This window comes from Mastigoproctus giganteus, chromosome 4, assembly GCF_048544385.1.
Source record: "Mastigoproctus giganteus isolate SK-2022 chromosome 4, ASM4854438v1, whole genome shotgun sequence".
Classification (NCBI taxonomy): Eukaryota; Metazoa; Arthropoda; class Arachnida; order Uropygi; family Thelyphonidae; genus Mastigoproctus; species Mastigoproctus giganteus.
Genome location: NC_143578.1, coordinates 175,076,639 through 175,089,809, shown reverse-complemented (window position 1 = coordinate 175,089,809; position 13,171 = coordinate 175,076,639). Strand labels below are relative to the sequence as shown.

The 13,171-nt window shown below is 38.3% G+C and overlaps 1 protein-coding gene across 6 annotated transcripts in view; it reads left to right on the top strand.

Annotated features, from left to right (window-relative positions):
* The window catches only part of LOC150087215 (tyrosine-protein phosphatase Lar-like), a 1,652,393-nt gene that overhangs the window by 1,126,160 nt on the left and 513,062 nt on the right, over positions 1-13,171 (top strand). For all 6 annotated transcript variants that reach the window (XM_090371077.1, XM_090371082.1, XM_090371081.1 and 3 more), the window contains one exon: positions 8,933-9,140. In XM_090371077.1, coding sequence (XP_090227203.1) covers positions 8,933-9,140 — 208 coding nt within the window. The remainder of the gene's footprint in view (positions 1-8,932; positions 9,141-13,171) is intronic.

The following is a 13,171-nucleotide window of genomic DNA, read 5'->3' as shown; positions in this document are numbered from 1 at the left end:
ATCGCCATCCTTGTGTGAAACTATACCCCCTTCCAAGCTATGCCACTTACCATCACCTTAGAGGCCATAACAATTCATATTACAGTAGGGTTCCTCCTAACTGATTTTTCCATATATTTGCCACCTGGGAATGACATTCTCAGGCTGTCCTTGATGATCTCATCAAGAAGTTGCCACCCCTTTTTTATTATTCGGGGATTTTAATGGACACAATACTCTGTGGGGTAGCACTGACATCAATAGGAGGGGTCAGATTATTGAGCATATGCTTGAAGACAATGACCTGGCACTCCTAATTGTGGGTTCTGACACGTTCTTCCACATGTCTACCCATACATTTGCTGCATTAGAGCTCTCTTTATGCTCCCTGTCACTCCTTGTTCTTTGTATATGGGAGGTGGATGATAACATTTATGGTAGCGATCACTTCCTCGTGTTATCCACCATTTTCAATAGAAGGCAGTGCCATCCGTCTAGGATCCTACAGTGGAAGATTGATAATGCTGATTGGTTGCCTTCAGACATCTGCCAAAGTTTAATTCCATCACAGTCAGCCAAGAACTTATAAATGACACAGTTATGTACATTGCAGAAAGAGTTATCCAAGCAGCACCAATTGCAATTCCGAAGACTTCAACACAGTTTCCATGACTTCCCAAACCATGGTTGAATGGAGATTGCACAGCAGCATGAAAGGCTCAAAACAAAGCATGGTGTATATTTCGCTGTAACCCCACCACAAATAACCTCATAGCCTTCAAACATGCACATTATGTTAAACATCAGGGTCGGAAGGAATCTTGGATCCGCTTCACTTCTATTTCCCAGATAACATTACCAAAAGTCTGAAAAATGAAGGGCAGATACACATCGTACAATACACAGATCCTAGCACATAATGGATTGCACAATTGCAGATCCAACCGCAATTGCAAACACTCTAGGGGAGGCATTTGCCAAAACATCATACACCCCCTGAGTTCCTGGCCCTGAAACAACTGTGGATAATCAAATAGCGTACATACGACTTCTTCTTCCACATTTGGGACAAAGAAGAACTTCCACATATCAACTATCAACATCTGCATGCTGTTTACAAGTCACAGTTTTTAGATCATCGCTTCCTATATACAGATGCCTCAAAAACTGAATATCATGTGGGAGCAGCAGTTTACGCATCTGATATCACCACAGTCCAAAAACTCCCAGAAGACTGCAGCATTTATACTGTAGAACTATATGCCATTACATTAGCACTAAACTAAATTAAATACTCAAGCTCACAAAACAGCATTGTTTTTACTGACTCCCTTATCTTCATGATGACTATACAAAATGTCAATTCTAATAAACACCCACTGCAACAACAAATTCAATTCCGGGTATCAAAGCTCCTTGAATAAGGTCATAACATAAGATTTTGCTTAGCAGACAAAGCTGCTAAGGAAACCAACAGCAACATTTTCACACCCAAATCCATTTCTTCCGCAGATTACAAAAAAGTTATTCGTCACAGCAGAATACACCACTGGTAACAGCAATGGCAATTACTAACCAATAACAAATTGCACCAAATTAAAAGTTTACCCCAAACATGGAAATCCAGCATGCAACCAAACAGATATGATGAAGTGATACTTGCAAGGTGAAGAATAGGACACACTCATTTCAGTCATCTTTTGCGAGGAGAGGATCCTCTATGTCCTACCTGCCACACACAGCAGACAGTAGAATATGTACTAATTGCATGTCCAGTTTTTAGAGTTGACTGCCAAAATTGCTTTAAAGCGTTGATAAGCAAACATCACTTTCTCTTTCTCACTCTCAAAACCATAGTGGAAGATAGGAAAAATATAACAAATGTTTTTCAGTTCCTCAAGGAAATAAATTTCTATAGTCTAATATGAAACCAAATATTATCTGTGCAGTAAGCTGTAGTCACTCCGTGACTCTTGGAAACTCTTTGCAGCCAAATGCTAATACAAACAAAACTGTTGTAAAAACCTTCCAGGTGCATTTTAGCCACAGTAGCTTTTGCAGCAAGAATTTCTAAATCAATCAATCAATCAACTCTCAACAGGGCTTCACAATTAAAGATGCAACATATTCTATAGCAATTGCTTAGAATACCGTGAAACCCATTACTCTTGTGAGAGCATGGGGGAAATTATGGCCAAGTGTCATGACTGTTGACTTACCATCTAATGAAGATGATATTGATGGTTTTAATGTAAGGTCAAGGCAAAGTAGTATTGAAGAAATAATGCAAACAGTTCAGTCCACCACAACAGAAAATCCTCCTTTGCAGCCTAGAAGTTGGAGATATTGTTGCATGGCTTAATGTTGATAATGAGGTTGAATTATCACAATCATTCTCAGATTAAGAAATCATCGATGGTGTCGTTACTCCCGAGAAACTGGATGATGCACTTTGTTCAGATGTAGAAGAATAGGACTTTGACGCAACTGAAAAGATAACTTGGGCTGTTGCACAATCAAGCATGGAAATTATTCTTCGTTTTTTTTTTTAACAAAATCCAAGCTTTACTATGGAAGAACTAATAAAAGCGCACATGCTGCGAATGATCATGATAACAAAAAATGAGCATCAATGAAACAAATTGATATAAGAAAATTAAAAAAAAAAAAAAAAAAAAACCAGTTACTATTCCTAAAAAAAACCATCAAGAAAATGTACCCTCTACTATGGATGAAGTATTAGAAGGAATGGTACCCTCTACATCTAAAGCAGACATATTCAAAGGGGATCAGATAGAATAGAATTTTTTTTTTCCATTTTTATGTTTATATACTAATGTATGTTCATGTTTTCTATGTTTATATACTAAAGAATGTGTATGTTTTTTTTTTGTTTACATATTACAGAATGTTTATGCTTATGTATCCTCCCCAAGATAGCAACTTTCCAACCCACTTAATATCAGTAAATATTCTTTCACCCTTTCTATTTAAGTGCATCCCATCCCTGTAGAAGCAGTCTCTCCTGCTAATAAGCACAGACTATGCTGAGAGATATGCTACTTCATGAACCTTGCACATTCTCTCTAGAGCTGAATTGATTGGTAAGGCATTCTCATCATGTTCTGCCTCCTATCATTCTGGGCTGCAGATACTTTCAGATTTAACCCTAATTATGACTTCTTTTCAGCATTGCCCTGTACTTGTCAAGTCAGTCCTCAGATCTCCTATTCTTAATATCAATAGTACCAACATGTACAACAATATTACATTTTGTGCCTTGTGCCCTTAAAAGAAAATATCTGCTCCACAACATCTTCAACATTTGCCCTTAGCAGACACTCTGCTCCTATTTCACCTATCCTCTTTGCAGAATATATTTCCCCTTTCCCAGAGGGACCTGTGGGTCCAGTGCATTCTACCTTGCTGGTTGCCACTTTGCTGCCTGATGCTGAAGTATGACCTTTGGCATTGAATTGGGCAGCTGAGAGCTTGATGAGTCCCCAGTTTAATACCTTCGAAGGCATCCACCCTGTTGTTTGAGCTCTCATAAAGGTCCATTACAATGCTGAGTTGGCACCTCATTTCTTCACACTCTTTGCACCAAGAACACACAAAGAACCCCTCTTTGGCTATATCACATCATGTTCCAGAAAGTCAGTAAACATTGCACAAACCGCATGTTTCTTCAGGCCATGATGCATAGGAGAATCTCCACTTTCAGTTCTCCTCTGAGCCACAGCATGCTTGTTGCTTTGAACTCTTTGCTTTGCTGCTCTAGTCTGAGCAGCAAAGCAAATCATTTCTTGAGTCTGCTCTAGGCATGATTTCCGTTGAAATCCACTATAATTGAGAACATTACACTAAACTAATATACTTTTTTTTCCCACTGTATAAAGCAATTGAAGACAATTTAATATGTTTATTAGCTTAAAAAAGATGACAAAATTTTCTAAAAAACTTATCATTCTCAAGAGCTCAAAATTCTTCGACCAAGGCTTGTGCAATAAAAAGAAAAAAAAAGCGAACAAGCTAAAAATAGTTTTATTTTTATTCAAAGTAATCGCCACCTGATTGAACACATTTATTGAACCATTCTAAAAGTTTCTGAATAGAGTCAACAAAGGCATCCAAAGAGATGATGTTGAGCTTTCTTTTTTTTTATGTCTTCAATCCTAAAATCTCTTTCCTTTGAGGGCAGTTTTCACTTTGGGATAAAGGAGGAAGTTCACTTGCTAGATCAAGAGAGTAGGTTGAATGGTTCATTTGTACAATTCCATATTTCCTCAGAAATGTCATCACAACAAGTGCATGATGGATGTGAGCATTACCGTGCAACAAGAACCAGCTGCCTTTCTCTTGAAATTGTGGCCTCATCCAGGAAAAATAGTCTTTGAAGCACCTGTGTATAGAACAGGGCATTGACCCTCTTTCCTTCAGAAACAAATTCCTTGGGAATCATCCATATTTGTTGAAAATATGATCAGCATTATATTGATGTGGACTTCTGTAAATTAAACTTTTTGGGACTTCGTGATGATTTTGAATTTCACTGCATGCTCTGAGACTTCATCTCCCGTCGTACAGAAACACCCAACACTCATCTTTAGTGACAATATAGTTGAGGAAATTAGGATTGATAAGTCTGGTTGAAATTGTTATACGATGATACTCTTTGTTTTTTCTACTCATTAGCATTAGCAAAGGCACATGATGAAAGAAAGCAAGCTTATATAGCATCAGGGAAAAAAAATCTTTTTGCCTGATGCTATATCTATTTAAGCTATCAACTCCTACAACAACAGATGGAAGTTTGTTCCAGTAATCAACTACACACTGGCTAAAGGCAAACTTCTGCACATCTATCCTACAACTGTCTTTCCTCAATTTGAATTTATGCCCTCTCGGGTGATTATTCTGAGCAAGACGAAGAATCCCATCAGCATTGAGCATGCTCAAACCATTCAAGGCTTTATACACCTCAATCAGATCACTTTACAGGTGCCTAGTCTCCAGACACTGTAATTTGCAAAACTTAAGCCCTTCTTCTTAAGAGCAACCCTTTGTTCCATTCACTAATCTTGTTTCCCTTCTCTGTACTTAAAATGAGGCCTCCGGACCTGTATACAATACTTAAGGTGTGGCCTGACCATTGCCTTATACAAGATAATCACTTCTCTATCCCTGCTAGAAAAATTCCTGTATATCATTAACAAGACGCCATGAGCTAATTTTGCAGACCATCTGCTCAGAAAACTTCATATCTGCCTGCACAATTACCCCCACATCCTTTTCACTCTCTACCACTGTCAGTGTAGTACCACACATTTGATACGTTATTCTGGGATTACTGCTTCTCATAGGCAGTACTTTACATTTGTCAATGTTAAACTTCAGTTGCCACCTCTCAGCCCATCTGCTCAACTTTTCTAGATCCTGTTCCAGCAGCGTACTGTCATTAGTGTCATTAACAACCCTGCCAACCTTCGTCTTGTCTGCAAACTTGAACATTAAACCTGATATACCATAATCAATATCATTGATGAACACTGAACTCTGGGAGACTCCACTAATGACATTAGTCCACGAAGAGCAGTGTCCATTCATTACCACTCTCTGTCTTCTCCCACTGAACCATTCCTTTATCCATAGCAGCAATTTGCCTCCAATGTCACACTGCTCCAATTTGTGCAGCAGTCTTCCATGGGCTGAGAGGTGGCAAATGAAGTTTAACATTGACAAATGTAAAGTACTACATATGGGAAACAGCAACCCCAGAGCAACGTATCAACTCTGTGGTACTACACTGACAGTGGTAGAGAATGAAAAGGACCTGGGGGTGGTTGTGCAGGCAGATATGAAGTTCTCTGAGCAGTGCAGACGGGCTGCAAGAGTAGCTCATGGTGTATTGTCAATGAAATATAGGAATTTTCCTAGCAGGGATAAGGAGGTGATTATTCCCTTGTATAAGGCAATGGTCAGACCACACCTAGAGTACTGTATACAGGCCTGGAGGCCTCATTTCAAGAAGGATGTAGAGCTGCTGGAACGAGTACAGAGAAGGGCAACAAGAGTAGTGAATGGAACAAAGGGGTGCTCTTACGAAGAAAGGCTTAAGTTTTGCAAATTACAGTGTCTGGAGACTAGGCACCAGCGAGGTGATCTGATAGAGGTGTATAAAGCCTTGAATGGTTTGAGCATGCTCAATGCTGATGGGATTCTCCCTCTTGCTCAGAATAATCACCTGAGAGGGCATAAATTCAAATTGAGGAAAGACAGATGTAGGATAGACGTGCGGAAATTTGCCTTTAGCCAGCGGGTCGTTGGTTGGTGGAACAGACTTCCATCCCTTGTCGTGGAAGTTGATAGCCTAAATAAGTTTAAGGCTCAGCTGGACAGGTATTTCGAATGAACAGAGGGGTGAAGTGGAAGTGGTTATTTATTTTTTATTTATTTATTTATTTTATTTTATTTTATTTTATTTTTTTGGCTGATGCTGCATAAGTTTGCTTTCTTGCATCAAATGCCTCTATTAATGCTAATGCTAATACTGATGCTAATTAGTCCACGAAGTGGACTAATTAGCATCAGTATTAGCATTAGCATTAATAGACAGTCAACAATCCCTTTATCCATAGCAGCAATTTGCCTCCAATGTCACACTGCTCCAATTTATGCAACAGTCTTCCATGTGCAACAGTATCAAAGCATCCAGTTCCTTTGTGACTACATCATAATATCCAATCAAATTGGTCAGACAAGACATCTCCTTAACAAACCCATGCTGTGTCCAAGCTATAACTATAGTCTTGTCTAGATGATCCTGAAATGCTTCTTTAACCAGTGCCTCCATTAATTTTCTTGGTACAGAAGTTACACTAACAGGTCTTTAATTACCTGTGTCTCCCTTTGATCCTCCTTTGTGGATTGGGGTCACATTTGCACATCTCCAGTCCATGAGTACCTCCCCTGAGTCCATGGAAACTCTCAAAATTATGGCTAAGGTTTTGCTTACTTCCTTTGCCGGCTCCGTTGATATAACCGGATAGATTCCATCCACCCCAGGTGCCTTTCTTGTGTTTATCTTCAACAGTTTCTCCTCCACTTTACTCCCAGTTATTTCAAGATTCTGTAGCTTACTGCTAGAGTTGAATACACCTCTGGCATTCCCCTCGCTGAATAACTCCTCATGTGTGAATGTCGATGCAAAATATTCATTTAGTTTGTTAGCTACCTGAGCAGGATCATCAACAGTTGACCCATCAATATCAAGTGGACCAATCTGATTCATCCCCTTCCTTCTAGAGTTTACATAAGTAAAGAACTCTTTGCTGTTTTTCTTTGCATCCCTTGCCAAGGATTTCTCGTAATCTGCCTTCGCCTGCCTAACCTCCTTTGTAACTTGGTTACATATCAACTTGTATCTATCATAGGCTTCTGTGTCATGTGTTAATTTGTAAGTATCCCATGCATTTTTCTTCCCTGCCATATGCCTCATTAGTTCATCTGACATCCATTTTGGCCTAAACCTTGAACAATATTTCTTAGTTGGTATGTAAAGCCTAGTAGCATCCAAGATAAGTTCTTTGAATGCTTCCCATTTTGAATTTGCTGTTGGTAACATCATCAGTTGGTCCCACCGTATAGAATTTCAATACTGTCTCGGACCACCGTAGTCACATTTACGAAAGTAAAATCCCTTCCCTTTACCCTTGATGGTAGTTACCTCTTTGAGTAAATCCCACTTCAGCACACTGTGATCACGGCCACCTAGTGGTTCCTTTATCTGCAAATTCTTAATGCATGAATAATCACTGCCGATAATCAGATCAAGAGTATTACTCCCTGTTGTTGTCCCTCAAACATGTAGTAGAAAACAATCCTCCAATAAATCAACAAAAGACTTGCTGGCGTGCAAATGACCACCCAACAAGTTTCAGTCATTATCTGGAAAGATAAAATCCCCCAATACAAGACATTCTGATTTACTGGCCCACTCTATTTTTCTGTTCATTGTAATCATCAGAGTCACTAGGCCTATAACACATTCCTACTCTCTTTTCCTTTCCAAGTGCTTATGTCACAACATTACATTGTCGACCAACATCAATTGTGAATGCACTTCCTTAGGTTTTATGTGTTTCTTAACTAACAGCATAAAACCTCCTCCCTTCCTGTCCTGTCTTTCCTTCCTGTACACAAGTGAGGTGTGTGGCACAAATTTTGTACAGGCCTTCCTTTTTCCTAAATCTTCATGCAGAATTTGACAAATCATCATGTTATTCATATCAACTCATTAGCAGTTAATCTGAGTGTCAAAAAGCAGTCCCTTCCCACAATTTCCCAAACTTTTGCAACTCTGTCGTCATTTCGAGAGTTTGATAGATGCCCAATTCTTGAGTCATAGTGAACATCCTCATCCATCTTTGAACAACTGCTTATACCAATCAAACCCATTGGTATGACTTAACATTTCATCACTGTAAATAGTTTTTAACATATGATATGATTCTGTTTTTGATTTTTCTAGTTTAAAGCAAAAGTTGATATTCTTTTGTTTCTGCATTGCAAAATCATGACATGGAAACATAATGCTACTAGCGAAACTGGTTGTTACTTGCAACCTTTCAGCTTACTGAACAATCTCTGTACCACCATCTGTTGGAGCATGTTTGACCGTCAACATGCCGCTTGGGTTTTATTTTCACACTCATCAAAGTACCAGTACCAGTCTGGGAATTTTATTGCCATACCTTATATATTTTACTAACTTTTCAGTATCTGATTTATTATTTATTAGCTGAAACAAAATGTGATTTACTTGCAAATTTCAGATACAATTAAAAGTATAATAATAATTATTTCATTGTTTATTGATATGTGGTATTGAATGAACTAAAGTTTCAAATGCGACTGATTAAATGACTGATGCTGTGCATTAATATATTTTCAGTTCTCTTGATGAAAACACAGAATATGTATTCAGAATTCGTGCCTTTACTTCAAAAGGTGCGGGTCCTTGGAGCAGTAGAGTTAATGTTCAGACACCTGGGGATGTTCCTCCTGCTCCAACTAATGTTCAAGCAATGTCTACATCAGATCAATCAGTAGAAGTGTGGTGGGACCAAGTACCTTACTTTTTAGATATTCTTGGTTACCAGGTATACACACCCAATATGATTTCTATATTTATTTATAAATGCAGATCTGTTTAAAATTTAATATTATTTTCAGTTTCCTACCATATAACTGATCATTACCAAATTTCTAGCTTTATATTGTTGAATAACTTATTGTTGAAATACAGGGTTACAAAATTTGGGTTACGATTTTTGAATAATGTTTTTGGTGCTTTATTTTTTTAAATTTCTCTATTTTCCTTTCAAGGTTCGCTTACTCTAAAGAGATTGGCACCGCATTTCCCTTTGCAGTTATAGTTTGATAATCATAGCCATCTGACATCGTAGGCACCTCTGTAGCCAGGTGGGAAGGTGCAACAGTGCGTAGCATACGCTTCTTGATTAGACCGGGGTTCGAGCCCGTCACCACCAAATACGGAGGATGCGGAAAGGTCAGGGAATGACGAACGCATATCCTGGAGCAATATGGCCTTAGTTGCTAATGCTTCTAAAAACCAAACAACAAACAAACAACAAACATCTGACATCTTGCCATTAGATGAAATTTATCTCCATTGGATATTTTAACATTCATAACTGCAGAGTTGGGGCAAATATAATTTTCTTCCGATTTGGACGGTATTCATTGCAAGTTATTTGGTTTGAACTGATGGTTAATCATATTATCAACCCATACATTTTTAAAAGAAATTATCCTTCCTTATTAGTATTAGTAGAGGCATATGATGTAAGAAAGTAAGCTTATACAGCATCTGCCAAAAAATTAAAAAAAAAAAATCTTCCCATTTTATCCATCCATTTGCTCCAAATGTTTGTCTATTTCTGCCTTGAATTTATTTAAGCTGTCAACTTCCACAAAGACAGATGGAAGTTTGTTCCAGCAATCAAACACACATGGCTGAAGAAAAATTTCTGCACATCTATTCTATAACTGTCTTTACTTAATTTGAATTTATATCCCCTCAGGCAATTAATCTGGGTAGGAGGAAGAATACTATTAGCATTGAGCTTGTTCAAACCACTCAATGCCTTATACAACTCAATAAGATCTCCTCACAGGTACCTAGGCTCCAGAAGCTGCAATATGCAGATCTTAAGCCTATCATGCAGCTCATGGTAGACACCATGAGCTACTCTTGCTGCATTTTTGCATTGCTCAGAAAACTTCATATCTGACTGCACAATTACCCCCAGGTCTTTTTCATTCTCCACTACCCTGAGTGTAGTACCACCCTGTTCATACATTACTCTGGGGTTTCTGCTACCCATACATTTTTCAATGTTAAACTTCGGTTTCCACCTCTCAGCCCAACTGCTCAACTTTTTCAAACCTTTTGCAGTACCATTCTGTCATTAACAAACCTGCCAACCTTTGTATCGTGTACAAACATAGACATTAACCCTCATATACCTTCATCAATATAATTGATAAATATACAAAAGAACAATGGGCCCAACACCAAACCATTGGCACTCCACTAATAACATTAGTCCGTGAAGAGCAGTAACCATTGATCACCACTCTCTGTCTTCTCCCACTCAACCATCCTTTTATCCATTGTAGCAACTTGCCCATAATGCCTTACCGCTCCAATTTGTACAATAGTCTTCCATGTACAACAGCATCAAAAGCTTTCCTAAAATCCATGTCATCATCATCAGCCATATTCAATCCATTGCAGGATGAAGGGCTCTCCATCACTGGCCATCCATTTACCCACAAACTCATGAATTTCATCTGTCCTTCTCTGTTGTTGTCTTCCAGGTTTTCTCTTAGCTCCTCTTGGGTACCATTCTGTTATTTTCTTACTCAACCTGTCATCATATCTTCGAACTATGTGTCCTGCCCAAGACCATTTTAGTTCTTTAGTTTTGATAAGAATGTCCTTTACTTGAATTTGCTGCCTAATCCATGTGTTTCTCTCCTCATCTAACAGTCTGATTCCCGATATAATTTGTTCCGTTCTTCGCTCAGTAGTTCTCAGCTTCTCTTCCAATCTTTTGGTGAGTGCTCAAGTTTCACTTCCATAAGTCGTGGTGGGGAGTATACATTGGTTCATTATTTTACGTTTCAGACAAACTGGGATATTGTTCTTCAGTATGTGACTATATTTCCTGAATGCTATCCATCCAAAATTTATTCTTCTCTTGACTTCCAGCCATTTATCATTATTACAGCTAATAACTTGTCCCATATATGACTCCACCTTTTCAATTACTGTACCTTCAATCATTATTTCCCGTTCTGTGGCATACTTGTTCATCATTCCTTTTGTTTTAGCCATATTCATCTTTAGTCCAAAATCCTTACTAACTGTGCATAACTGATTAAGATTTTCCTCTAATTCTTTGGGATCGTGGCTTATGACCATAATATCATCTGCAAATCGTAAATGGTTTAGGTACTCTCCGTTCACATCGACTGCTTTCTGCAACCAGTCTAATCTTCTGAAAGCTTCCTCAAGGACAGCAGTAAACAGCTTCGAAGATATTGTGTCTCCTTGTCGAACTCCTTTCTCGATTTTAAATTTCCTACTGTCTTTGTCTAGTCTAATAAAGGAGGTAGCACTCTCATATATTTTCTTCAAAATCATAATATGTGGGGTATCTATGCCTTGTCTTTCCAGTGCCTGAAACATTGCCTTATGCTGTATGGAGTCAAATGACTTTTCATAATCCACAAATGCCAGGCATAATGGTGTTTTATATTCATTTGCTTTCTCCATTAGCTGTGATATTACGTGAAGGTGATCCATAGTTGAGAATCCTGTCCTAAAGCCAGCTTGCTCTTTCGGTTGATTCTCATCAAGTATTCTTTCTAATCTGTTAGTAATGACCCTTGTGAACAACTTGTAGATGTTGTGGGATAACAAGCTAATTGGTCTATAATTTCCAATTTCTGATTTATCTCCTTTCTTAACAGCAGAACTATGATTGCATTATTTCACTGCTTAGGCGAAACACATTTTCTAATGCACTTTGTGAAGAGCCTTGCCAGTTTTTGCGTTATGTCTCTTCCTCCCAATTTTAACAACTTTACAGTAACTTCATCTACTCCCAGGGCTTTCTGATGCTTCATTTTCTTCGATGCATGTTCTACCTCATCAGAAAGAATATCGGGTATGTCGTATGTGTTGCTAATTTGCAATCCATCTTCTCCACTGCTGGCATCATTCCCTCACTCCTTGTATAATTCTCTATAGTAGTCTTCTGCTATTTGAATTATGCCTTCTCTGCTGTTTATAAGTACACCATCACTATTCTTCAGTTTCAGTATCATTTGTCTTTCTGTATTACTGCTCGTGGCTGCTGATTTAAATCCTTTATTTTCCCTTGAAGCTTGTTCTACTTTTCTTGTGTTAAATCCATGTATATGATATCAAAATTATTCTTTGCATCCAGTTTCTTTGTGACCACATCACAGTATCCATTGAAATTCGTCAGACAAGTCTGCCCATTAACAAATCCATGCTGTGTTTGAATTATTACTGCAGTCTTGTCTAGATGATTCTGCTATACTTCTTTAACTAGTGACTCCCCCCAGAACAGAAGTTAAACTAAGAGGCCTGTAATTATTCATATCATCCTTTGTGAATTGGGGATACATTTGCACATCTCCTGTCTGTGGGAACCTCCCCTGGTTCCAAGGATGCTCTCATAACTATGGCTAAGGATTTGCTTACTTCCCTCACTACCTCCTTCAATATAACTGGATAGATCTCGACCACTTTCTCCACCCCTTTGCTCTCAGTTATTACAAAATCATTTAACTGCCTGTTAGATTTTGGTAAACTTCTGGCATTCCCCTCCTTGAATAACTCCTCATGTGTGAATGTAGATGCAGAATACTCATTCAGTTTATCGGCATCCTCATCATGATCATCAATAGTCAAACCATCTATGTTAATCATCCCTTTCCTTCTAGAGTTTACATAATTAAAGAACTCTTTGCTATTTTTCTTTTCATCCTTTCCCAAAGATTTATCGTAATCTGCCTTCACCTACCTAACCTCCTTTGTGACTTGACTGCAGACTTGCTTATATATGCCATA